General features: G+C 45.9%; 1 protein-coding gene across 30 annotated transcripts in view; it reads right to left on the bottom strand.

Annotated features, from left to right (window-relative positions):
* The window catches only part of MAP4 (microtubule associated protein 4), a 2,534,981-nt gene that overhangs the window by 2,142,418 nt on the left and 364,640 nt on the right, over positions 1-27,923 (bottom strand). For 29 of the 30 annotated variants that reach the window (XM_069645850.1, XM_069645873.1, XM_069645864.1 and 26 more), the window contains one exon: positions 16,360-16,428. The exons of the other annotated variant lie outside the window; for it this stretch is intronic. In XM_069645850.1, the coding sequence (XP_069501951.1) occupies positions 16,360-16,428 (69 nt within the window). The remainder of the gene's footprint in view (positions 1-16,359; positions 16,429-27,923) is intronic. 30 annotated transcript variants of the gene reach the window in all.

The following is a 27,923-nucleotide window of genomic DNA, read 5'->3' on the forward strand; positions in this document are numbered from 1 at the left end:
CCCTGAGAAGTGGTAGGAATGCCCTGAGCGCTAACCGGATGGCATTCAGCTCTAGCCAATTGATGTGGTATTCCTGTTCCTGTCGAGTCCAGGTGCTGTGGACCAATAGATCGTCCAAGGTGGCGCCCCAGCTCTCTAGCGAGGAATCCGTGGTGACGGTGGCCTGTGGGGTGGGAGGCCGGAAGGGCTTGCCCGTCCGCAGGTTGCATGCAGTCCCTGGACCGCCATGCAAGGTCCGGATGGATGAACGTTGGTCATCTCAGATTGAGAGCCCCGCTCCTGGTTATATGAGTCTGCAAAGTGCAGCTGAATCCTCCTCAGTCTCAGTCTTGTGTGCGGAACGGCTAATAGGACTGCCGCCAATAGACCCAGGGGATGTTGGTACCACCATGCCGAGGTCACCTCTCTGCTGAGGAAGTCGTTCGAGATCTTGTCCTCCGAAGGAAATACTTTTCTCAGGCCCGTGTCCCAGATGATGCCCAAGAATGTCGTCTGCGTGGGCTGCAGCTGTGACTTCTTGAGATTGAGCGAGAAGCCCAGATCATGCAGTGTGTTCATAAGGTCATGGGAAGAGTGGTGAACCGCTTCTGGAGATGTAGCCCTGACGGGCCAGTCATCGAGGTATGGGTAGATGTGGAGGCACTGCTCTCTGAGGAGTGCCGCCACCATATTCATGAGCCTGGTAAAGACCCTGGGGCCGAGGTGAGGCCAAAAGGAAGGACCTTGTATTGAAAATGGTAGCCCATGATCCTGAACCGCAGGAAAGAACGATGGGGCTGCCAAATCGGGACGTGTAGGTACGCGTCCTTCAGATCCAGGGAGCACATCCAGTCTCCCTTGCACAATGTCTCCGCTATAAAATCTGGCAAAACCATCTTGAATGTTTGCAGGGGTAAAGCGGTTGAGGGTGGAAAGGTCCAGCACAACTCTCAGGCCCGACTGGTTGTTCTTCTGAGTGGCGTAAATCCTGGAGTAAAAGCACAAGCCTCGATGGGAGGCTGGGACTTCCTCCGCTGCCTGGCTCTCTACGAGCAACCGAATCTCTGCCAAAAGAGTTGCTTTCCCAACCTGTGGGAGGGGAGGAGGGAGGACAGGCTGGGATAGGGAGGCGGTACCCTGTGGATACTACGGAGAGGATCCAGGGGTCCGTAAAAATTCTGGCACCAGAAATGTGCGTGGCGAGCTAGCCTGCCACCCCACTGGAGAGATGTGGACCTGAAGGGGCATGTCATGCCTTCTTTCCCTCTGAGGATGTTGCGGACGAGGGGGCCTGGAAAAAGCCCTTAGTCCCCCCCCACCCTTTTTGTTGCTTGCGCCGGTTCTGAGATGGTGAGCGGCCCGGCTGCCTGGATCTCTGTTCCTGGAAGCCGCAGAACCCTCCGTAAGTACGACCCCTGTCGGAGCGCTGCTGAGATTGGGTGTACGATTTGGGCGTGGTCTTTTTTAGGATGGATAAAGACTTGGCCGTTTGTGAGCTGTTTTTCTTTTTGTCCAGCTCCTCGTACGTGGAGGAGTGGAAGAGGCCTCCCCAAACCCCCCCCCCCCCTCGAACAGAAGATCTAATATGCCTTCCTAGATGTCCGGGTTGAATTTTGTTGCCTGGAGCCCGGCTGTCCTCCTCATGTCCGTGGTGATACAGATGGCACGGCCAGAGGTATTGATATGGGCCACGGTGGATTCCATGAGGTCATGCGCCACCAGCTTGGCCAGCCCCGCCTTAAAGCATGATTGGCTCCGAGTAGGGAGTTCCGGGAGGAAGTCAGCAATTTCCTGCCATAACCTTTGGTTGGCGGCAGCCAGCATGGCATCTGTGTTGGCCTGACGAAGATGCATGGACGCGTTGGAATAGAACTTCCCGTATGTCTCCAAGATCTTCTCCTCCTTGCGTAGCAGCACCTTAGAGGAGGAGGACGAATGAGGCTTGGAGTATAGTGATGCCGCAGCGATCACCGAGGAGTGTGGCTGAGGATGGGCCGAGAACAAGAGTGTATCCCCCCTCCATCTGCCTGTACTTGGCATCCAGGCGTCGATTGACCGGTTGTGCCGAGTGGGGCTTGAGCCAACCCTTCTTGGCCAGGGAGACTACATTGGTCTGCAAAGGAATCCCCATTTTGGCAGAGGGGCGTTGCATGAGGACTTCAGCCAGAACCCCCTTGCCGGGTGCTCGACCTCGGGTTGGGGGAGGCCCAGATACTCTACCAGCTCAGCAAGACGTTCGTGGAATGCCCTGACCGAGGATGGCCAGGAGGAGTAGTTGGCGCCGGAGGCTGGGGTACAGAGGCCACGAGCGGAGGTTGAGGTGGCGGCGGAGGCTGGTACGGACCCGCCTGAGGCATTGGCTAGGGGGGCCAGAAGCAGCGGCTGCGTCAGGGTCTGGGGCGCCGGCGCTTGTGGTGCTGCTAGCATTGCAGGGAGGACTTCTCTGAGGGTGTCCTTGAGGATAACCCCCATCCGAGGTGACTTCATGAGTCCGAGGAACCTCTCAAAGAATCCTCCTCACATGGCCGAAAAGGTGGCAGGGGGCACTAACGGGGTAGCTGGGAGCTGCTGGAGCTGCTGCATACCCTGCCCATATGGACGCAGTGGGAACCTGCCCTCCGCAAAAGAGGGGCTGTAGGCCACGTACCTGGTTGAGGCTAGTCCCACCTTGACACTCGTTCTTCGCTGAAATTCCTGGAATGTCGGACGGGTACCTCTGTCTGGCGCGGTGGCCATCTTGTAGAGCTGCCTGCCACGTGCCTGCGACGTGTTGCTCAGCCTGCTGGGCCCGGCCTCCTCGAAGACTCTTGCGTGTGGATCACAAGGCCTACCCTGCTCCTCGGGCCTAGGCCCCCTAGGTGTGACACTATCGACCCGCGTTTAGGGGCCCCCCTCGGACGTATTGCCGGTATTGGGGCGTAGCCCTTCAGCCATATTGCCGGTAAAAGGGCAGAGCCCCTCGGATGACAATCCGGTACAAGGACCTTCCGGTCCCTTACCACTACCACCGGGAGGATCCAAGGACCCCTCGGCCCCAAGGCCGGTAGCTGCAGCAGCCTTGGTGCACATGCTGGTACAAGGACCGGACCGGTCCCTCCCACGCGGGAGAGTCCCTGGGAAGGAGTCTCCTTTGCGGGATTTGATGGAGAATATCGGCCCTACCTTGGGCTTGGCTCTATGTTTCACAAAGTTCTTGAGACGACTTCTGGAAGAGCTCCCTCCACCTGGCTAGTCTTTTTCTTCAGCGCTTTCGAGGATAGCGAGCCACAAGCTGTACAAGCTTGCCAACCGTGGTCTGGACCAAGGCAACGTAGGCAGAGGGCGTGGGGGTCTGAAGTTGGGAAGAGCCTGTTGCAGGATGGACACCTGCTGAACCCTGTGGAAGTCGACATGCGCCGGGGAGGAGTGTGACGCCTGAGGACAGAGTACCTGAATGATAAAAAGACAAAGAAGTATCTGTGCGTGGAATTGCATGTCCGAAGCCAAACCGAGGGGTGCTGGTGAATTCGGCCCATTCCTGTCAACGCGGAAAAGGGGACTGGGGTGGGACGTCAGAGGGCAGAGTCAGGGCAGCGCATGCTCCCTGGGCTGCACCCCCACGTACCTCTAAATTTAAAGGTGAAAAGGGTTTTTTCTGTTGAAAAAGGTCCCACCTCCCATCCCTTGGAAGGGAAGCCCATGCAGTATGGAGGAAAGGGGATGGGACGTAAAAGTAAGAATTTGCAATAGGTTTTTCTTTAGTATAGGGCCTTTTATTTTGACACGACTTCACTAGGACTGGCTTATTTTTCATTTGATGGTCGACGCTTGCTCCCATCTTAGATTTAAATTTGGTGTTTTTCCACCCTGCATTCATTGTTCAATAAACACCCTTGAACTGTGAGCACTTGTGTCTGTCTTTACTGTTGCCACCATGAGTTCCTTACAACACACAACATCTTAAAGAAGAGTTCTGTGGCACAATCAAATGCACACTCACTCTTACCGCTAAAGAGATTGGATTACTTGTGTGTGAAATTGTGAACTGCAGTGCTTGTGAGACTGGGAACTGTAGTGTTTGTGTTCCTGTATTCTTGGAAATGGTCTCTCCTGTAAACAAATGATAGAACGCTAATTTAGTCAATGTACTTGTCATGAACTCATTAATGTTACTTATTGTAACACTTGTGATGCATTATGCAAACAATGCTTATCAAAATTATAATCTTGAATAGTAGCTGCAGAGAAAGCGGACTGTAATGCAGTTTCCAGGAAATGATGACAAAAATTATGTCCGAAAAATGTCCCATCCTTCAGGGAAATACTCCGCTCATAGCAGTCGGAAGTAATCCAACTGCTGTTAAACAATGTAGAAAAGTGCCTTTAATTTCCCTTGATTTGCTGAAAGTCTGTCGTTCAACATCCAATTCAAATGTCCATTTCCCCTTTTCTTTTGCAGGAATCCTATGAAGAACAAATTGCAGCTGAAATAGACTTGTGGCAGAATAAGTAAAGTTCCCTTGTTTGATGAAAAAATGAAACTAACGAGCAGCCAGCCACACAAGGCTGAACTGAAGACAAAGAATCCCTGCAAACTGAGCAGGGAAGATCCCGAATCACTGGACCTTTTTAGAAACAACAATGTAACAGACCAGCTGCTGAGTCTCACAGTTAATCTGGTCAATTGTGCTAGTGCAACATCATTAACAGGAAAGTAGCAGTACCTCAAAAGAGGCCACAGAACATGGCTCCCAAATGAAACTTTCAGAGCAGCGTTAAGGCATGATTGCAACAAACACTGAGCACTCGAGCCCCACCTGGAGATTTGTATGCTGGGACTGGGAGCACACAGAACACTGCACAGCTACTCATCCCTCACCAGTTTGACCCCACCTGTGGCAATCTTGGAAGTCTCTTGACGGGCACCGTGGCAGCCATCTTAGCATGTCTTTTTTGCACCAAGGCTACCCATGTTTTTAAAGGGTTGTGCAACAATGAGTTCCTGACAATAACTATTGGTATTTTGAAATATGAGCATTGTACATACGAGCGCTTGAAAATGGATAGAGCCGCCAGAACCTTTTGCCATGGAAACCTGCAGTCCTTGATGTGCCAGATGCAACCAGGAGGACAACACTGATGGTGTGTAAATCTATATTCTTAGCTCTGCACAAGCTGCAAAATGTGTTCCAATAGCAGTAATATAGAGTCTTTGTTACTGGCCTTCTAAACGAAAGCAACACTTCCATTACGTCCTCTGGGAGATCCCAATCTCTGTATCTTAACATCTCAGAAACCAGGCATGAAGGGTCAGGGTTCTGATCTCTGGGTGGAGAAGGCGACCTCTCTCCTTAGTGAGCACGTCTGCTCTTTGAGGAAGACAAATCAGAGGGCAGATTGAAATGTCCAGAAGTTCCGGGTCCCAAGTCCTACTGGCTCATTCAGGAGCAATCAGGATCATGGCTTTCCAGAGCTTCCTCAACCTCCTGGTGACATGAGGAATGACTAGGACTGGTGTGAACACATACAGGAGTGGACATTTCCACTCTACTACAAAACATGTCGCCCAGAGCTGCTCTGAAGAAATTTCCTGGAACAGAACTGGTTGCATTTCCTGTTAATACTGGATGTTAACTGATCCACTTGAGGGGTACAGGGAGAAGATCTGTAGAAGGACTGCCTGAGCTAATTCCCACTAACGAGAGACTGTGCTCTGCCTCTTCAGAGCCTCCGCCATGTTTTCTCTTCTCCGGCTAGGTGAGCGGCTGACAAGACTCCTTTAAGAGCCCAAAACCAGAGCTGCATCGCCTCTCTGCACAGTGGCAATGACCCTACACCACCTCCCTTTTTGAGATAATAAATGGCCACTGTGTTCTCTGTCATTATCAGGACATTCTTCCACCGCACATTTCCCTCAGCTCTAAAAGGTTTATGTGTAGTCTGGACTCCAATGGAGATCAATGACCGCCGATTGTCAGATTGTTTGCACAAGCTCCCAAACCATGAGGAAGGCGTCCGTTAACTACTGTAATGCCTGGCCACTGTTGCCAAAAAAGCTTCTCCCTTCATCAAAATCTCCTTGCAGGCCCACCACAGGAGATCCTGTGCAACCTTGCTCGAGACCTGAAGAAGGTCCGTCATCCTACCGGAGAGAGAACTGTGAAAATTGGGATCCGAGGGCCCACTGGAGGGACTGCATCCTTATGCGGGCTTCTTGCACCAGGAAAATACAGGAGGCAATGAAACCGAGCAACCTCAGAAAGGCCGGAAGATGTTGGGCGTTTTGAAATTTCATGATCATCTGCTGGATATGCAGAGCCCTCACCTCAGGGGGCGAAGCTTTTCTCGAGGAGGAATCTCGGATTGCCTAAATAAATTGAAGTTTTTGGGAAGGTGTCATGTGGGTCTTCTTAAAATTGAAGGAGATGCCCAGTCTGTGGAGAGGGTGGCGGGTGCATCTGAGATGATTCAGAGCCTGTTCGGGAGAACTAGCCCTGATCAGCCAATCGTCCAGGTACAGACAGATGTGATTTTCTCCACTCCTTAGATTCACTGCTACCACTGCCATCAACTTGGTGAAGACCCTCAGACAGAACTTGAAACTGACCGTGAGAACTGCCAATGGTAAACATCAGGTACTTTCTGTGCTTGTAATGTTTGGGCAAATGGAAGAAAGCATCCTGAAGATTGAGTGACCTCATCCAATCCTGGAGCTGGAGGGCTTGGAGGATGTGCGATAGAGTTACCATCTTGACCTTGTCCTTCCTAAGTGTGAGAAACCAGAGGGTATTCTCCCAAGTAGACTCCAATAATCCCTTATTCGGGTGGCCAGGGAAGTGCTGGCACTCTCAGATCCCAAACCCTGGGGGGTGGACGAGCGAGGGATGATCACCTGGGTAGGGGAGCCTTGGGTTATGCTCGGGGGGAATGCCCCAGGTGAGAGACGGTATTCCATCGGGGGAAGAGGACAAGGAGGACAAAGTCTTTGAGGCTTTTATAGGCTGTTCCAACTCAACCGCCTTTCCACCCAAAGAATCTTCCTCACCAGAATCCAACAACCCCTCCGCATCTGGTAAACCCAATAGGAACTGAAACCCTGCTGCACTAAGAAACTACATCCCCCAGAATCCCTGTTTTCCCATTGCGTACCAGAATACTCCCAGTCATTCTTCTCTGCGTCGCTCTGATTATTTCCCGAACTCCAAAGCTCCAAACCACCACCTTTCACACAATCCCCCCTATTCATTTTACAACCCCTACAAATCTCATATTTCAGAGTTGACCAACCACACCTCTTTTCCTACATGAACACTTTCTCATACTGTGACAGACAATGGACTAACAAAACAGTTTACCCGACATGTCCCAACACAAGGGTCAGGCAAAGTCAGGCAATTCCCAAAAATTCCTTTCTCTTCTCCGTAGGGATAAAAGGCAGAGCATGAAAGCACACTTCGAGCAAGGCCAAACGCACGAGGAAGCAGCTATTCCAGACCGGCAGTTCAAACGGAGGAGAAAGGCGGCGAGACCCGACAGGATGATGAGAGAAGGGAATTGCCCTTGCCCTTTTCAACTCAGACCTGCAAAGCCTCCGAAAGACAACTCATAAGACCGGGGAGTCAAGCTGGCGTGTGGTCTGCACTGATAACCAAGGCAGTAAAATGTGCTTGCTACCGTGGTACCGTCCTTGACTCCAGAGGCACGAAACGACAACGGGTTAAGCACAGCCGGTGAGTCGGAGAGCTGACAGAAAACCAGACTGTGTTGACCCCAAGGTTGCGAACAGCAACATTGTATGAACTTTTGAACAAAGAAATTGTGTGTGAACGCTTGAAAGAAAGTCCAGTGAAGGACCAGCTGCAGAGTGGTTAGGCGCCACGTGGGCGCTCATTCAAAGGACTCTGGCTGGTCCCTTTGTTTAAACTACAAGCCTAGGAGAGGAGAGGCCAGCGTGAGGAGTCAGAGGGGTCATACAAGGGTCGAGTCAAACCCCTTGTATAATCAAAAGTCTGACGCATTGACAAGGAGGAAAGTAAAGGGAAGCCTGGTTGGGGTCTCAAAGGGAAGCCTGACTGGGGGCTGAGATCCGGACTTAGGTAAAAGGAAGAACCTAAGGGGTCTAAAGCAACTGTTGTGTGAATTGTGGCAAGTGTGAACCCGACTGAGGGATGCCAAGAGAAAGCTAGCGGAAGGGAACCCTGCTTTCTAATGAGATGAGAAAATCATGAACTGTATTACAAAATTATGAACTGTGTTAGAATGGCTATGTGAACCCGACAGAGGGATGCCAAGGAGAAAGCTAACTAGAGTGGATCCTGTATTGTGAGAAAGCAAAGTGAATTGTGTATTTGGCAAATGTGAACCCGGCTGAGGGATGACTGCAAATTGGGGTGAACAGTAACACACATGTGAACATGGTGTCGACAAGAGTGAACCCGGCTGAGGGTTGTTCACAGTGAATGGTTGTATAAAAAAAAAAAAAGACCTTGAGACTCTGGAATGTTACATTGTGAATGAAAGGCCGTAGTGAACCAGACGGAGGGAGGCCCATGTTGTACGAGGGATCAAAGCCCAGCAGAGGGGGATCCGAAGGTGAAAGGTAGTCACCCGATGAAGATTTATTGAAGGAACTTCTGTTTGTTAATTGCAGCACATCAGGTCCTCTAAGGCAAGAGACTGTGTGAAAGACCTGGCCACAGAAGGCCCTGATATTTTGGAAACAAACTAACCTTGTGCTGGCGGGGCCCAGGAGTGTGCTGTGCTCAGGAGTCCCGCCTTGTCCCGTGCTAAAAACATGGGGAAGCGAGACTCCAGCCATACCATAATTTTGTGAACATTTTTCTTTTCTTGTAAACATTATCCCACACTATTTTGCAACTTAGCGGTAAGGACTGTCAATATATATATATTTTTTTTAGTATAGGACCTTTTTATTTGACAAGACGCCACTAGGACTGCCTTATTATTTGATGGTCCTAGCTTGCTCCCATCGTAGGTTTAGAGGAGGCATTTTTCTCACCCATTCATACAGTTTAATAAACACCCTTCAACTGTGATCACTTGTGTCTGTCTTTACTGTTGCCACAATGAGTTCCTCGTAACGAATAGCAATCCAGTATGGGAGTTCAAAAGGAACTCAGCTTGGATGTTAGAGGAGAGCTGTCCTTGGAGGAGGGACTTCGGGAGCTGTGCACCGGGCGAGCAGACTCAAGCTGAAAGGGAAGCCCTGCACAGAGGAGAAGGCGAACCCAAACGTGGTCCAGGACGGAAGAAACCTCTAGGCACCCCAGGCCTCAACAAAGCGTCCGAGCAATAGGACGCGCAGCCGGGCAGAGTCAGATGCCTGCATAGCCGCTGATGACTATGCCAACAACCCGAAAGCTACTGGAGCCTCGAGAAACACAGCTGCTCTGGAAAAGCTGGCACCTGTAAGAAAGAAACAAACAGTTACGCGAGTTACCCAAACGGCATTAGAGGTCTGTTGAAGCAAGGGGGTGAAAGTAGAAGCAGGAACAAGAGGGTCTGGCACCCCAAGACGAGTGGGACCCGCAGCCATAAGAAAGACAAAGTATAAGGGGTCTGGGACCCCAAGAACAGCCAAGATAGAACAAGAAGAATTGTATATTTGGCAGGAGAGGGACACAGATATGGTAATGGATTGCGAGACTGGGACCGGCACCCAGAACAGCCAAGATAGAGCAAGAAGAATTGTATATTTGGCAGGAGAGGGACACAGATATGATAATGGATTGCGAGTCTGGGACCGGCACCCATATGAGAAGCAAAGAATAAGAGGGTCTGGGACCAGAATTGTAAAATAAACCAACAAGGAAGTGTTGTATGCTTGGTAGGGGACTAAACCAAGAGGTTACAATGCTACATTGCGGGTCTGGGACCCGCACCCATGCACAAGGCAAAAGCCTAAAGTAACAAGGAAGAAGAGGGCCTGGGACCCTATGAAAGAAAAAGTCCACGTAACGACAACTGCTTGTAAACCAAGCCGTTCAGGATATTGCGATACCCGCACTCACAAGAGAGTTTGGGGAAGAATGGGTCAAGAACCCTGGAACTGAAGATAACCAATTAGAAGGATACAATCCTACTCTTGGTAGGAAAGTGTGCCAAGCTAGTTGGATAAAGAACTGTGAATCTGAGAAGTCCATCCTAGTGAATTACCAAGTGACTTGCCTAAAAAAGGATACAGGGCTTAGAAGGCCAAAAGGAAGGAAAGTAGAATAAGAAGTAGTCTAGGGGAAAGGAGCACAACCCTAGCTGTGGAATCCTACATTAGTGAACATTGTTTATTTCACCAGTTTTGATTGACCGAGAGACTGGGAACATTTTTGTTAGTTCGAACCACCACGAACACAGAAGTGATCATCTTGCACAGTTGGTTTAAGTTAGTAAAATTAGGGACAGAGGAAGGCTTTTCAGACATGACAGTGATAACATGTTTGGTTTTGGACTCTGAGAATTTCACTAGTTTTCTGTGAGGCAGAGACACCCCTATTAGATTTAAGGATAGAGGCATTTGTCCAATCCTTTCTTGATTAATAGATGTCTGTACCCACAAATATGCTACCATTGTGTCCGAGCCTTACTTATGCACCCTTAGTTTGCTGTGGTTGACAAATCGCTGCTCCCAGCGATTTTGTAGTTGCCTTGGAAGCCTGTAGCTTCTCCAAGAGCCATGTGTGGGACTCCATGTGTTGTCCCTATAACGCATTGAGTGCACAAGAGAAGATATTCACTCAGGCAACCTTACCGAATGTACCCTTGTACTGAGAGAGTGGAAGGATGTCGGCACGAACCATTGGACATCACGTAGTGCTGAGTGAAATCTGACGAGGGCTAAGTGATCTCATGAAGAAGATATACGAGGACATACAGAAACAATTCGAAAATACTTAAGAGTGACAGTCTAACTGTAGTGACAAGAGAAACATGCAGGAAATGATAAAGTAATCATATATACAAAGAAGATAAAGTAACTTGCTGCCCAATCAGTGTAAATACGCAGTAATGTAAGGTAGATGAGAAATATAGAAGCTTGTTATAGAGAAAATATAACGTGGCTAGGACGGCCATGACTGGAAAATAGACATCGGCTTGTGTTAAGACTCAATACAGCTACCTCAGAAACAGACCAGGGATGCAGAGTCAGGAGGCATTGGAGAAATGGCTCTGTGCGCGATGCAGAGTTAGGAGGAATTGGAGAAATGGCTCTGTCCGCAGATTAAAGGAGTCTATGTTGGCTTGGGATCAAGGGTGCTATTTTAAAGGAATAATTCCAAGGCACAAAGGAAGGCAGACGCATAAGCCATGTATGTAATACATATTTCTCTCAGAGTAAATAAGAAAAGAACAGTTGCCTGAGCCAAGTATTGGACAATTAACAGTGAATAAGGTCTATACAAGATGGATTGAGCACGTCTCTAGAGGCCAAAAGGAGCAAGAACACCAAGTAAAATTAAATAAAATAGCAGTGAATGAAAGGTCGAAATGGACACATTTGTGGTCTCTTGACACGTGATTCCGAAGTCGAAAATATGGGCTTTTCATTAAGCGTCGGATGAAGATAGTGATGTGCTTACACTCCCTCGAATGTCCTAACAAGAGAGCAACTACAAGGTCAACTACAAACAGGAAACTTTGGCTTATGGTTGGCCCTATGAGAGACGGACTAATTGGTAAAGTTGGGAGTAATCTGACTGACTCAAGCACCTGGGTTTGGTTTTGTTTACGTGCCATTAGCGAGCCGAAAGTCCAAGGCTGGGTGAGCATGCCAACCAATCAGAGGGTGTATGGGGCAACGTGATATACAATGCAATGTGGCATAGACCATTCTGCCAAATCAACCAAAAGGTGGAATCCTCAAAAATCACTGGCACCTTGAGGGAAGGCCATATAATGAAACAAATGATGGTGCCAGGATAGCAAGAGCAACTGGTAGAAAAAAGGCAGAAGGTAAGAAATCAAAACATAATTTTTATTTTATTTTAGATTTGAGTGTAAACATCATCATTGGACATCTTTAATTCATTTTTTATAAAACAACATCCTAAATTTCAGGCATTCATACATTCATTCAGCTAATTAAGATCCTACAACATTTAGATTAAATTATTTTAAGCATTTAAGAAAGTTCAAATTCAATTCCATTGCGTTGCTAATAGTTCTTCACTGGAGTGAACTAAAGATGTCCAATGATAATGTTTACACTCAAATCTAAAATAAAATAAAAATTATGTTTTGATTTATTACCTTCTGCCTTTTTTCTACCAGTTGCTCTCGCTATCCTGGCACCATCATTTGTTTCATTATAGACCATTCTGCCGCTATTTTCTCTGCTATAATCAGTGTTATACGTATTTAGAGGTAGATCAAGGCGTGCCCTACAGATAAGGGGCAGCCAATGATGTACTAACCCCTATGCATGCCATATGTACATATATGTTTCCCTAACCAATCCTTCCCCTCAATAGATTTTGTAGTTTGGCACGTAGGATGACCTCAGAGGACGCATATTGCGGTATATAACCTCTGTGTATACAAGTTTGTGTGCAAGTATCAGTCCTTTGTTTGCCAGTTTGCCCTGCTTTATTAAATTGAGAATAAAGTAGTACTTGCCATATTTTCTGAGTCTGTCTGGTTATTTAGTCTGAGATCTTTATTATAATTCCATCTAGCAAAAGGCACATTTCAAGGTGCTATAGCACAGGCATATGAAATAGTCTCAGCTGAACGTCGAGGGCCAAACCTGACCTGCGCAGCCATGCAAACCTTCAGGCTACAGCGCTTGCTGCCATAGCGCAACTAACGCAGTCTGAAGAGTCTAGACCCGATTACAGAGACTGGCAAATAGCATCCTTCCCACCCTGCACAATATAGAGAAAGCCTTCCCTTTCTGCTCTCTCAGGAATGTGTTCCACAGCCATTGCCACAACCTCCCATAGACTGTACGAATACTTGGCTAGGGCGAACATGGCATTAATGGCCAAGCTACTCGCCGAAAACACTGTCCCGGGCATCAAATCTGTCATCCCTTTCTGGAGGGATTGTGGGATAGGCAGCCACCTTGGAGGTGGACGCGGCTGCCAAGACTTTCTGGAGCTGGATGGCTAGACAGAAAATCTGGGTCTATAACCGACGGTCTGTACTTTTTGGTCAAGTCCTTATTTACTGCAGGTGTAGTGTACGGCTTTTTCCAAATTTTCCAAGACTATTCTTCAGTGCCGTATGAAAAAGCAATACTGTATCTTTTGGAGGACCCTTATCAAGAATGCCTGAGATCATCCTTCTCATATTCTGCTACAGGTCTGCTCCAGCCTAGATAATTATGTTGCCAATGACAGATCTATATGAGGCATCAGCATGCCCAGTCACATCTGACGCGACAAACTCCATTTCTGGCAAAGCATCTAGACCACTGGCATCCTTTAACGGATCCACAAGGTCTTTTAACCTAGACTCCTCAGAGATGAACTCTTCTGGAGCACCTGGAGTACCATGCTCCAAGCCAAACAGAGGGATTCACTCCTCAGCCTCCTCCTCTTCATAAATCGAGTTCGACCTGAAAATGTCCTTTTTAGATAAGGGCACAAAAGTCTTTGCCAAATCAGACGAAGACGTCACTGGCTATGATGTCAAAGAGCTTGATGCCGATTCCTTCTATGAAGCAGAGAGGGAAGGCAGTGGCTTCGCCTGGTCTCGTGGCGTTGAATCCCTTAACGCATCTTGAGGAAGCGTCGAGAACTTACTGCCCAACCTCTTAGGTGCGCAAGTAGTAGATTTTGATGGCACCCTGTTGGCCTCATGAGGCGCGATGGCGTCGGAAGCCTTTTTCGGTTTACTCGAAAGGGTGGGTGGAGACGCCTTTGTGGACACCTAACATTTTGAGTCGAAAATCCTCCCATTCTGCTTTTGAAGCAGATTTTCTAGGAAAACATACCAGTTTCCTATCGGGCGAGGAGTCGGAGGAAGTTTATTGGAATCAATGTCACTTCCTAGATCTCTTATGAGAGGGCGATGAAGATGTGTCGGGATTTGATTCTCGATATTGAGCGATTAATAAGTTTACTACGCTTTTTAGCCCTTTGAGGCGAAAGGACTACCTCATTTTAGATGGGGTAGTGGAAGAATATTTGGACAAAGGCCTACCTCAAGAGTTTCCCCTTCATCTCCTTCAAGGCCTTAACAGTCAGACTACAGTCTACTTTATGGCACACCCCAAGACACCAGCGAATATGCTATGGATCCGTGATGGACATCTTTAACCCACAGTCAAAACACCTCTGGAATACAGTCTTCAGAGTAGGCATATCAAAGATTTTGAAGAAACGCAGTAGAAAATCACGGTGGCAATTGAACCGCTTCGAAGTGTGCAGTGCATGCGCATAAACGGAACTGAGGCAACAGGCGTTGAAGTCTAGGCTGAGAGCGGGATGGAAGCCGCCGAGGAACAACGAGTCAACGCATGGCGCCTTCTGCTGTCAAAACATTTCTGAAGCTGCAAACACGATATCTGATATATCAAAGATGAGGAACCTGTGGGAGGACACAATCCATTAGATTTGAAGGTTACTTTTAACTCAAATCTGGCCTCCACAGTCAAAATGTAGACCAATTTGAGAATTAAAAAACAAATCATTGTCACATTTTTATCATTGTCACATTTTAAATGCTATCCGGATGCTAACCAGGTTGAGTAGCACAGGCACTGGTTAGACTCCATTTTAACCAATCCCAGAAGACCAATGTTTTCAACTCCCTCACAGCCCTCCATTTTCACTGTGCCAACAAATCAATCCCATTTCACCCCTTTCCAACTATTTCCCTCACACCCAGGGCAAAACTCTCTAAATAAGAGTACGTTTTCTTTGCTTGGCCTGTCAATATTTAATCAATTGTTTTGAGGACACTACACAGCACAAGTAATCTGTTAATATAATCATTTGCACTGGTGAAAGGATAGAAACAGTGCATGTGATGGCTGGAGGAAGAGGTGGCACTAAGAGCATCTAACATCTCTATTAAAACCAAAGTATTGGAAACAATTACGTCCATGCCACTAAATCATAATCCTTAGAAGTTAAAAAGTCCAGTCCAAAGACCCCAAGAATTAAGGCATATTCCAGGTCAAACTGCGATTTAGATCTAGGAAATGTAATGTGGCTGATAATTAGCAATTCACTACAAGGCTCAACTCTGTTCAAGTGGCTATTTAACATCGCCATCTAACCTTTATTGCCTCAGCCAATTTCTCCCACCATTTCAACGTTATTGATGACGCACAAATCATGTTAAATGTATCTAAGATCAGAACCGCTCAGGAAAAAATGCCTAGCTGCCTTCTGGCATCCCATGAATGGATGACCATCAAGCTATCCAGTTATCCAAGCAAAAGCCAAATCACTCTCCACACCCACATTCCTCACTTTCGAGTGCTTGGCTGCACTATGCCCTCTCATTTCCATTGCAGAGATGGTACAAATCCTTAGGCATAATTCTTTTATTGAACCAGGTCCTTCACCCCTCGGACTGACTAGTCTGTCTGCAAAGCACCCTTTTAGTCTATATGCTATGCAGGTTGACCCCCTCCCCTCCTACCCAACCCCCTACCGGGGAATGGCCCATACGTCGACCTTGCTAGATCCCTGGTCCTGCCAAAATTACATTACTGTAATATTGTCCATGAAAGTCTAAACAAACACCAAATACAACTGAAAGGCCTTCACGCAGCCCATATAAACGCCTGCCCCCATCACGAAGGACCTCATTTTTCCCCAGATGTTTTAAAAATGGACTGAACTCACAGCATTCAGACCTTTGATCTTTACTTCTAGCCCAGAGGCTGCTCCATTGTCTAGTGAAACTCTTACCTGTATTGCACTGTTGCCCAACTATGATTTTTGCGACTGCTTTGTTTTTATTGGGTTTTATGGCTCTGTTTTGCACAATGTACTTTACTGCGATTATTTAACTGCACCTCCCTATTAGCCATCCCTGCTTCTCTTGTTTTCCCTCTCACAGTTTGTATAGCCCCCTCCCATGCTTTACCACTGTACAATAAAAGCATTTACAGAATGAACAAACGGTAAAAGCCAACGAAAAACTGAAATGGAAAATTACAACTAAAATGCAAATGAAAACATTCACCAATTGCGCCCAAAAACAATCGTACATTAAATGTCTTTGAAAATATATTGGTGCAATTTTTCAACTTCTAAAGAAGGTAAAATAAATGGTAGCTACTGGAGTAAAATTAGATTCTTTTTTAAACACATTGGCGTTCTTGGCTAACAAAATAAGTAAAGTTGCCTCTGTGCGCTTTTAGAGAGTTTGTACACAGCCTGCACTTCATGCAAGAGCGAACTGGCCTTTATTCTACTGACTACATACCAGTTATGAAGTTCTCTTTCATTCCTTGGTCCCCGTTCTCTAGCACTGCTGGTTGAGATGCTGTAGGCCCTATAACAGATCATAATGAGCGATAAGCAAAGATGAAAAAGAATGCTGTGGCATGAAAAGTCCCTGCATTACAGAATTATACTGCTTCTGCTGCCACTGACAAATGCTGCTTAAATCATACGTTTGAGTAAATCACTGCTTAAATATGAAGGATGGAGCGAGTTCACAGAACTGAAGCAATTTGTTTTGTGAAGGCCAAATGCTAAAAATGCCTAATGTACGTTTAGGAAAGTTTCACTACCAACACAACTCATGGTTTGAACCATGTAGCCAGGACTGCAAAAGCAGCCTCATATTTCAGGTTATGGGGATTTGATAATGTGGTTTGAGGCAGAGGGAGTCTACTTTCGAATATTATATATTCATCGCACTGACACTTTTACTTACTCTTGATCCTACGGTTTGGTCCATATTGATCTCCTTGTATAGGCTTCCTTTCCTGTTACAACCTCAGTACTCTTTCTATTTCTTGGACTCATTTGTTCCTGCCCTCCCATCATATATAAAACTTGTTTCACAGGGCACACGCTTCATGCAACACATTTTCAAACCTAATGTTTTAGTTTATGACGGCTTAATGTTGAATTGCTGACTGAGGTATTGATTTTACTGAACTGCTTTTATTGCATGTTAGGGGTATTTGATATTGTGGTTTGGGGTCAAGGGATTTTCTTATTTTGGGTATGTGTAGTACTGATACCTTCCAACTTTACTCTCGATTTTACGGTTTGGTTGTTATTGATCACACTCTGCCCCCATTGCAAAGGCTTTCTATCCTGATACGTCAGTCCTTTTTATATTTGTCCCATTCTCCTGTCGCATATAGAGCGCTTTACACATGACTGTACAGTGTTCATGCACTGTGGAAGTGCCAGTGGCACGCAAAAGGCAACCAAGTCAGCACCCACCATCACCACTTCGAAACCAGCACTCATGAATGCTGTGGCACTCATTCCAGAGACGGGTACTGATGCTTTTGGGCCTTTTCTCCTGAAACTATTCTTTAGATGTTGATGTTTGTTTGTTTGTTTATAGCGCGCGCCAGACCTGAGGGTATCCGGGCGCGTGTTCAAGAATACTTTAAGCTTACATGTTACAGTTACACATTTCAGGATGGTTACAGGGTGCATTAACAGTAAATGATGACAATATACATGGTTACATACACAGGTGATTGTACACGGGGGTGTATACACAGTATACATTGAATGTTAAGGAGCAAGGTGGGTTAAGCGGGGGTGATGAGCGAGGTATGAGTTTTAGCTGCAGATTAATAGATGGGTCAGACGTGACTAGTCCTAGTCTAGTCAGTTATAAGTCATTTTCTTTGAGCCATTTAATGCAATTAAGTCTGAAATGTGGGTAAGATTGGTCAGACCTTAAGGATGATGGGAGGGAGTTCCATAGCTGGGCCGCTTTGAAAGGGAAGCTGGTGCCTCCGGCTGTGCTCAATTTGAATGGGGGCACAGCTAGTTGGTTGGTGTATGCTTCTCTGGTAGGTCTGTTAGAGGTTCTTCTTTTGAATCTTTCTGTTAGGTATTTGGGGGCTAGGTCGTTAATACTTTTGAAAGTCAATGATACTGTTTTGAGTTTAATTTTGTCAGCTGTGGATAGCCAGTTAGATTGTCTTCTGGCGTCTGAGATATGCTCTCTTCTTGGGATTCCTAGGGTGGCTCGAAGGGCGTTGTTCTGCAGGGTTTGGATTTTTTGCAGTGTGTGTTTATTGGACCCCATGTATAGTGCATTGCAATAGTCCAATTTGGATAATACCAGGGGTCTTGATAGGGTGAGGCAGCTGGCGGTGGATAGATATGGTTTAGCTGCTCTAATCAGCTTACAGGTGTAAGCGGTGCTGGAGGCCATCGCATTTACCTGCTTTGTTAGAGAGAGGCATGAGTCGAGGTAAAAACCTAGTGTTTTTACTTCTTTCGCTACTTTAATGGTGTTGCCATCGTTCAGTTTTTTGATATTTTGTGTGTTCCCCAGTATGATGAGTTGCGTTTTGTCATCATTCAGGCATAGACCGTGACGGGCCATCCATGCCTGGATGATGAGGTATATCCTGTTCACCAAGGCCAAATCCTGTTCATAATCCCCCGAAAGTGGGATGAGAATCTGAGTGTCATCTGCATAGTTTGTGTAGGTGACGCCCAGAAGGTCCAGATCATTGAACAGGGGCTTCGTGAAGATGTTATACATAGTCGGAGAGACACAGGATCCCTGGGGGACTCCACATGTGATAGGTACTGGGTCAGCCGCTGCAGAGGTGGAGAAAACCCTCATGGTTCTGCCGCTTAGGAACAACCTGATCCATGCAATGGCATGTGTGGAAATGTGGGCCGCGGTTTCCAAGTGGGTACAGAGCACATCATGATCCACCAAGTCAAATGCCGCCGAGAGGTCCAGAAGGAGGAGTAGGGCGGTTTTTCCAAGATCTCTCAGCTCATCGACTTGGGTTTAGAGATCGATAAGCGCAGTTTCGGTACCATGTTGAGGCCTGAAGCCTGACTGTCTGGTGCCTAATTGTTGGTGCATTTCCAAATATTTTTGGATCTGTAGGTAGGCCACTCTGTCTAGGATTTTTAACAGAAATGGTACCGTAGTGATTGGTCTGTAGTTAGTCGGGATGGCGGGGTCCAAGGTTTGCTTTTTAAGGAGGGGGAGGACCCAGGATTGTTTAAGATTGTCTGGTATAGTGCCTGATGCAAAGGAAGCATTAATAAGTTTGGAGATAAATGGGGATAGGTCTCTGGCTGCGTCTTTTATCAGTTGGGCTGGGCATATGTCACCTCGACAGTTGGTTCGTTTGAGTGAGAGTATTATTTTTTCAATCTCTAGGATGGTTACTTTGGTGAAGTTGAATTTGTGTTCTGGCTTGGTAGTGGTAGGTGGTTTACCACTGATTGGATGAGGTGGGCATATTTTGTTTCTTTTTCTCTATTTTGGTTTGGAGTGTGGCAATTCTGTTTAGAGCTTTTTGGATGTTGGAGTACCATGTTTTATTTTTGTCGCAGTTGTCTGGAGCAGGGATAGGGTTTTCCAATTCCTTTAGTATAAAAAATAGCTCTTTGGTTCCAGATTTAGCCTGTAATATTCTGTTGTTAAAGTCTTCTTTTTTGGCCCTCCTTATTTCGTTTTTGTAGATCTTAGAGGCACTGATGAGAGCTACTTTGTTAGTCTCTGATGGAGTTAGTCGCCAGGCGGATTCGCATTTGCGTTTTTCAATTCTTAGGGATTTGAGGTGAGGGGTGAACCAAGTGTTTAAGTGCGCTCTGGGCTTGCTTTTTCTCATTTTCAATGGGGCGATATTGTCCAGGGCTGTGGCCATGGTTGAGTTGAATTTGTTCACTAGGGCTGTTGGGTTTAGTGATTCAGATAAGGAATTTAGAGTTGGGAGGATAAGTGGTAGCAGTTTGTCTGCAGTTATGTTTTTTTATTTCTGGTTGGTAGGGGGGGGGGCAATACATTTACCTTGGGTTGGGTGGTGTTTTCATCTATGAGGAAGGTTATTAGTGCGTGATCTGTCCAGATTTGTGGGCAGACATCGGTGATTGTTACATTACAGTTGTGGTTTGCTACCCAGTCGAGTGTTCGACCTTTTTCGTGGGTGGGTTGTGAGATTCTTTGGGTAAATCCCAGTTCTGTGATGACATTGGCGATGTTAGTCGCTTACAAGTCTTTGTGGTCATTGAAACCTAAGTACATGTCTCCCATGATGATGGCTTGCGATGAGTTTTTTAGATTGTTTGAGAGGATCATAGAGATGTCCTCCTCAAATGTTCCAATGGGACCTGGGGGCCTTTAGATGTAGTGTATATTGGTAGATTGAGAAGGTGATGTTGAGAGTTGATTAGGTCTTTAAATGAGGGGCATTTTTCAGCATTGCCTAGATCTAAATTGTTGTGCTTTAAAAATGTACTATCAGCCCATCGTATGGAAGCAGAAGTATTTTCTATCGGCAGCACACTCACTCTGCAACAAATAAAACGAACGGATTAATCATGATAAAATCCATTAAAATTAATGCTCCATGTCTAACAGAAATCTGGCTGATTGATAACGTACCATTATTAATGTACCTAATCCCTGTAAACACATTTTTCTGCCACTCAAGATTCAAACTACTACTGACCCACATTATCTCAATGATTAGCTCTCTGAGTTACTAGATAATTTAGCCCCTTTGTAAGCATGCATTAATAATAAAACCATGCGATAGAAAAACTGGCTCACTAAAAAGTGAATGATTCCCGTTGACTAAGCCAATTTTAAACAAAATATGGGAGCACCAATCATCCTCTTTCCAAAATTGCATATTTAGGGCAACTTAGCTTCTATACAGCAACCAGCCAAAACGCAAAAATGTTCAGATTGATTAATTCAATAATCCACCCGCTTTGACACACTCTTTTACTGCATCTCAGCATTCGGGAGATTCAATTTCTCATTACTTTGCCAACAAAATCATTGCTTGAAGGCAATTTAACCTCTTGCCCAAGTACCACAGCTCAGATGGCAAATAAGCAACCAAATCTACTTCCTAAATCTAATATCACTCTTGATTTTTGTTTTGCCTGCTGGCTTCTGAAGACCCAACAACTAAATTGGGCCTGGCCAAATTCTCCGGCTCCCCTGATAATCCTCTATAGCCTAAAATCGCTAAAAACGTTTGGTCTTGTAATGCCAGGGAGATTCTTCATATCTTTACTTGATCTCCATCTTCTAGGCTGGTAGGGAGGCAGTGATACATCCTCTATTTAAATTTTTTTCCCCTGGATCTAAATTATTATATGCCAATTTCCCCATACTCTGTTCCTGGCTGAGGTATTGGAAGAGGAAGTCCTGTCCAAACTAAAGGTCTTTCTTCAGAGGCAAAAGTATTCGATGAATTACAAGTGGGTTTTAGACTTTAAGTTAGTACTGAGCTTGTGTCCATTAAAATGCATGCTAAAAAAATAAAATAAAATAAAGAGTGAAAAAAAGGACAAGTTGATTGCCAAGGAGCTTTGGTTTTCCTGGATTTGCAAGCAGAATTGGATACTGTAAATCCTCACAGCCTGCCAACTAGACTTGAACAACTTGGCATATGAGGTTTAGAAGTAATCTGTTTCAAGTCCTTCAAATTCCTGTTAAATCAGTTCTAGCAAAAGGTTGATAACATGTGGAGTTCCCCAGCCACTGCCACTCCTACTTTTCAATCTTTGCAGGTCTCCTTTGGTTAAAATTTGAAGCCACTACTTTTTTATTACCTGGGCGATACTCAACTGTTCATTAAATGATCAGGAAACAGCCATTTCACTGCCAATTCTCTTAGAACGTTCCTGCTGGACATTAAGGACTAGATGGATGCAAATCATTTGAAGATCGATCCAGCTGTAAGTGAGGTACAATCCCTTCTGCTTCAGCTCTGTCCTCCTCTCATTAAGTGCCCTCAACTTATCAATCGTGCTTTCTTCAACTTATAGAATTAAAGAATCTGACGACGCCTTTTTTTTATCACTAGCAGGCGATTCCTAGGGCTGAAGCGTGTAAGCTTGAAGTGTCGTAGCCTACGTGTACGGCTGAAGCATATAAGCTTTGTATTGTTCAGATGGCACACATTCATCAACTTCTGTGGGAAATTGAAGTTCCTGTAATTATTATAAGAGATTTGCCACAATGTGATGGACAAAGTAATTGCGTACACTATTGAAGAGACATGCACCGTTTCCACTGTCCCGCATTACTACAAAAAAACAGTTGTGTGTCACCCTCATGACTTCAAAAGTGAGTGCTGTTAATGTCAGCTAGAATGCCGATAGTGTGAAAGGTTTAGGAACAATGAACTGCTGAAGTTTACATGGAACTACAGCAGAACTACGGTGTGAAGAACCATATGGCAGGGGTAAGCATTGTAGACCACTTAATGTTTTTTTTTTTTTTAACTAGGCACATTTATCTCATACTGTTTCCATGGTGTAGACAAGGTAACCTATCCACATGCCACATTTCAGGTTTATAGCATGTTTATAAGTATGCTGAACATTTCAAAAAGGCACACATACATTTATATAGATAAGGTTACATTTATCAATGGCTTCGTTTTGCCCCAATTTAGATTTTAGCAGCAGTATCTTGACTTTAAAAACACAACCTTTTCAAATTCAAACACATGCTGAATTTTGTGGCCAGACCGATACTGGGACTCAAGTATGATCATGTTTAACATGCTTTGCAATCATTGCATTGGATACCTGTTAAACAGCGGACCATCTTCAACTATGCTTGGTACACAAATTGGTTCATGAAAATCATTACCATCTATACCATCCTCGCACCCAAGACACAAAATCAGCAACAATACAGCATGTTTGCGTCGACTTCAGGTGGACAGGATGGCACTTGTCTGTCATTCATATCAACCTTTCTCAATATAGCGTTAAATACCACTTTCGAGTGGAAAGGCAGGGCCGCCAACGGTCTGGTCTCCATGCATGAGCCAGCTAAGCCAAACTGCAGCCTCCCAGCCCTTCTCACCATGAAAGTGGTATTTAATCGCAAACTCTCAATCGCCATCTGGGGTGCCAATACTTTTCCTGTTTGTTTTTAAGGGAACACACTTTACGCAATTCATGCTTCCCTTAAAATAAATTATCCATTTGTTCCCTATAGAAAATAACCATTTACAGGACCGGGAGGGCTTGCAGGCATTGCGCAGGTCAGAGGCCATTGAGGTGTGGCATTCCAGTGGAGACTCTGCCTGGGGCACCACCTCCAAGGACAGGGTGAGGGCTGATAAGAGGCTAAGTGGCACAGCATGAAATGTGGACAGCTACTTCAAAATTTCGCTTGAGATCCAGGCCCCCGGATTTGACAGCTCTTTCCAGAAGGTGCCAATATACAATATAATCAGAGCAGAGCAATGCGAGCTCTGGAGGTCATACAGTGTATGTGATTTCAGTAGATCTGTAGATGTACAGACTGCATGAAATTATTGATCACTCCTTTGCGTAAACATCTGGTTAGATTTGCGTTTTCATTATGTAGGAGCAAACAAAGTAAGAGATTAAGCAGAATGGCTGGCCTAGCAAGCAGATAACTGGGCAAACTAGGTGGAATATTATTAAACAAGAGTGCTTAAGCCCCTATGCTGAAAGTGAACATGGTTCAAATAACCAGTTCCATGGAAATTATGCCACTCAGGAGGGTCTACAACTATGTTTAGCTCAATGTTCCCTTCACAGCGAAGAAACATCCAATTGTATACCAGTCTGGTCCCACCCATAAGGGCAGCCCCGTAGTGGAATATTGTAGTTTGCAGCCATCTCACTTTTAGGCTAGCTTGTGCAAAGCAACAGGGTGATCAGAAAATGTCAAGGAGTTTGGGAGCAGCTCATCGGTTGAGCACCAGTTGCACACATGTATGCAACCAGCAGGTCACAGAACTAAGTTTGACATTAAAAGCATTTGGCCAGCAACATGAACATTTTCACAATTGTTCACTCAATGAACCCCCCACCCCCGCCCCCAAAAAAATATATACTTGACACTATTAGATTTAGATACACTAACCTAAACTTTACTGAAATACAGCAACAATGCAGTGTTTCACTATAGCAATACTGTGATTATGCATTATGTAACAACTTGCTTTTTTTAAGAATGGAATTGCAGGACTGTCTTATAAAAAAATAAAGTTAACACATTGCCAAACAGGAGATGGTTAACTTAATAAAAGGATCATTCTATTACTTCTGGTTTGTAATTTTAAAAAGAAACATTTTTGTATTTATCACTTCCTACAGTACAGGCCTTTGGCACTTAAGAGTGGAGGAAATTATCTCTGCTGGACTCTCTCGTCATTAACCACTTTGACCTTCCGGTGAACAGAGGAAGGGGGTACAGAGTGCTGAGGGCACGAGGAATTCAGGGTGATCTGTGCTTTCACTGAACAGGGCAATTTAAATTGCTAGCTCTGCTAAACAAAATGTCCATTTAATTAGCAAACCTACAGAATTGCATAGCAAATTGCTATGCGACACTGCTCATTTTATTCCTTGCTTTCCTAAAAGGTCCTTGATCACTGCTTTCTGACCGGCTTAGGATCAGCATATTTCTGAGGACTAAATGACAGTGCCTCATGTAACTTTCCACAGTAGTTGTCATCGAAAGAAGGGTACACATCACTTTTTTCCCCTGCTCAGACATAACAATTATGCTCACTGAGCACTTGTGCAAATAGCTACGGGGAGGCAAAATGCTTACACGCTCCTCTAAGATGATGTCGGAGAGCACTCAGATAAAGCAAACTGACCCACATAAACCACTGACTAACTGAGCACAAATCAAATGGCATAGGGAATGAAATGCAACCTTTATTTTAAGAAGTGGAATACAAGCTATAATGGGCCTAGGTCCTAATGCTACGTATGTGACTTCGACCAGCTATAGTAACACTGACATCCTTTATAGTCTGATCCCTCAAATATTTTGCAAATATTTACCAGCCTAATGGTATAGTAACAACACATTTCTAAGTCAAGATGTCCCACATTTACAAAGCAATGAACTCCTCCTGACTTCAAGCAATGGACAAAGAGCAACGTGAGGGGTTAAGTAAATGAGATGGAAAGGGAGAATAAGACATACCAATCATGGGGGAGAGGATCCACACCTTAAACTATTTCAGCAGTACCTCCATACAGACCCTGGTTTTGTAATAGGGTTATCAGTTGACAGGGAACAAACTGCGGCCTGGAGGAGGCCCAAACCAGCAATTCATTCACTTGTAGGGTAGTGCTCAAATCTCATGAACTGGCAAGGAGGCAGTTAGGTGGGCATGTGAAAGTAGACGTACTGCAGAGCCACAGCACAAAGCCAAATAAACTATATCTGCAACAGCAAAGGCGTTGCTAGGGGCAGCTGAGGGGGCTATAGCCCCAGGTCTTTTGATGGTAGCCCCAGATAAAATCTTAGGGGCTACAATCGAAAGGCTAGCTAGTCCAGAGTCCCGACAGTCCCCGAGACCTAGCAACATCTCTATGCACTAGGTTCTTTCCAAAGACTGTGGTTGAAAGGAAGGTGGGTTAAGAGTAGAATGCAGCCCTGCATCATTCCTATCCATATATAAGAACCTGAAGAAGAAACCCAGGTTTGTTATGCCTGGTCGACTATTGTTAGGCCCAAAGCCTTTTTTTTCCCCATCTCCAAGAGGAGCTTTGCAGAAAGGTACTGGTTGGGAGGGGAGAAAGATCACAGGGAAGCTGAGGGAGTCTGGCTGTCAGAATTCACAAGCTCTGCATGACAGGCCTCACCACCATACAGAGATGTGCATCCTTCAGTGACAAGAAGCCCATCCCAGCTAATTGAACTCATTTTGGTCTGTTCTTGCTCTTTGGTCTTTTTTGCCTTTGAAAACCATCACCACTTAGCTACTGTAATCATTCCTACAGATAATGGGCATGCTAGCTAAATGTACTCCTTGACGGCATATGCTCCCAAGAAAAGGAAATCGAAGGTAACTGACATCAACCTTTCCCCTGTTTCCGCCTACACATCTCCACAGGTGTGTTTGGATTAGAGGTACCAGCAGAGCAGTGCTACGGAAAAGAACACTTCTTACTGCCCGATATAAAAAAAATATATAGATTTCAAGTTGCATGAATTACTAGGTACAAGGAAGTGTGGATTACAAGAATATACCACAGAGTCTTACTTGCCCAGAAAATACCCCCAACTAGCTATAGTATTTATTTTGACTGCCAAAAAAATCATTTTACTTGCAAATTAAAAAATAATGAGTAACACGTTACTGCAGACTTATCGGATGTCCTAGCATCATGAAAAAATAGTTATCTGGCGTGGTTATGAAGACTAGCTTTCCCTTTTTTGCCACTCTGCTACAGTGGTCCAAAACCTGGGTTTGAGATACAAATTGAGGCATAGGGTCCTTTCTGCTTCTTAGGCAAACAATTTCAGGAATGATTCACTAAGACCACTGCTTGATCAATGTATAGGAGCAGACAGCTAGCAGAGGCTCAAATTACACGCAACGATTTTTATTTGACTTGCCTAGGGGATTACAAGAACATAATGTGCGATTGGTGTCCTTGGGAAGATGAGGGATTCGAAGAACAGAGTCAAAAGGAAAGTGTTCAACCAGGAGCGTGCACATATTGTGGCCCCTCTTACCCTCTTTGGTATTGGAAGCAGTAGCAGCTTTGTCTCACACAGCAGGACCGCAACACTACTGCTAGCTAAACACCTCACAAATGACTCCCTTGAAGAGCTGGGCAGCTCATCTTGATCTAGGCAAAAGATATACTTGTGCGTCCTGTCCCCTTTTCTGCCATCCTTCTGGGCGTCCCCCCAAAATGAGGACAGTTCCGGAACTTTTGGCAGCGAAAAATTGAGCTTCCCCTTTAAATTTATTATAGCACGCAGAGGCACAGTCTTGGGGCGTGCGAACACCCCTCCGGCGCCTCACCTCAGCCCCTTTTTCTGCATGGACGGTGTCGGACATGGCAGCCAGCGCAGACTCCACTTGCTTCCTGTTTTTGTTTTCAATCTTATTTAACCTCCAATTCAGTGCCTCGCCTCCCCGGGCGCATGTCGGCTGCAGGAGGATTCACAATATGTTACTCATGCGACAGCTCGGTCCCAGCCTTCGACCTGCATGAACTCATGAGTGTATGGGGCCCGATAAATGCTGGGACGCGTGAGCAGCTTACAGTGCTATCGGTCACAGGGCACTGAATGATCGTATGTCACGTTGGAGGGAAGTCTTCCACACTTCTCCTCTGGCGCACCTTAAGGACTTAGTCTATAGGACTGCTCCTGAAGACATGATGGGCTCTCTGTTCAGCATGGCTCCTCAGCACGGAGACTCCTTCCCGGGGGTTCCCACAAGCAAGGGTTCCTTGGATTCAGGTTCTGGCAGGCACGAAGGCTACCGGCTCCCAAGCCGAGGCGACCGGGGGCTCTTCGGGCGTTCCCTGGTCAGGCCTGAGGCAGTCAAGTCCACCGGCTCCCAAGCTCTGGGGCCCTACCGGCTGTCTTCAGAAGGGCGACCAAGTTCATCCTCTTTGACCTCAAGGGGTGAGGGATCGTCGGGTGCCATCGCCAAGAGTCAGTCCACGGCACGATCCAGCGCGACTGCTGGCACAGGTGCTGAGGGCGCACAACCTACCGGGGTTCACTCCGAGGTCATGAGTCAGAGCATTTTGACTACTGGCTGGTCGGCCGAAGGCTCAGCGCCTACCAGAGTGGTCTCTGAGGTTGATGCTGTTTGTGACCCAGGACGTGTCCTCCCATGTCTGAGCCTGTATGTGGCTCGGGACCTTCGTGCCCTACAACCCAGGGCATGGCGCAAGGCTCCAAAATGGCAGATAGGAACAAGGCACAGCCTGCGAGGTCAGTGGCCATTTTGATTCGAACCAGGGCACGTCTGTGCTACTGCCCATTGAATGGACCTTGCAAGAAAGTCCCAGTCCCTTTCCCTCTGGAAGCAGTGGGGG

The sequence above is a fragment of the Ambystoma mexicanum genome, chromosome 2p, assembly GCF_040938575.1.
Source record: "Ambystoma mexicanum isolate Mex_15411 chromosome 2p, UKY_AmexF1_1, whole genome shotgun sequence".
In the NCBI taxonomy this organism is placed as follows: Eukaryota; Metazoa; Chordata; class Amphibia; order Caudata; family Ambystomatidae; genus Ambystoma; species Ambystoma mexicanum.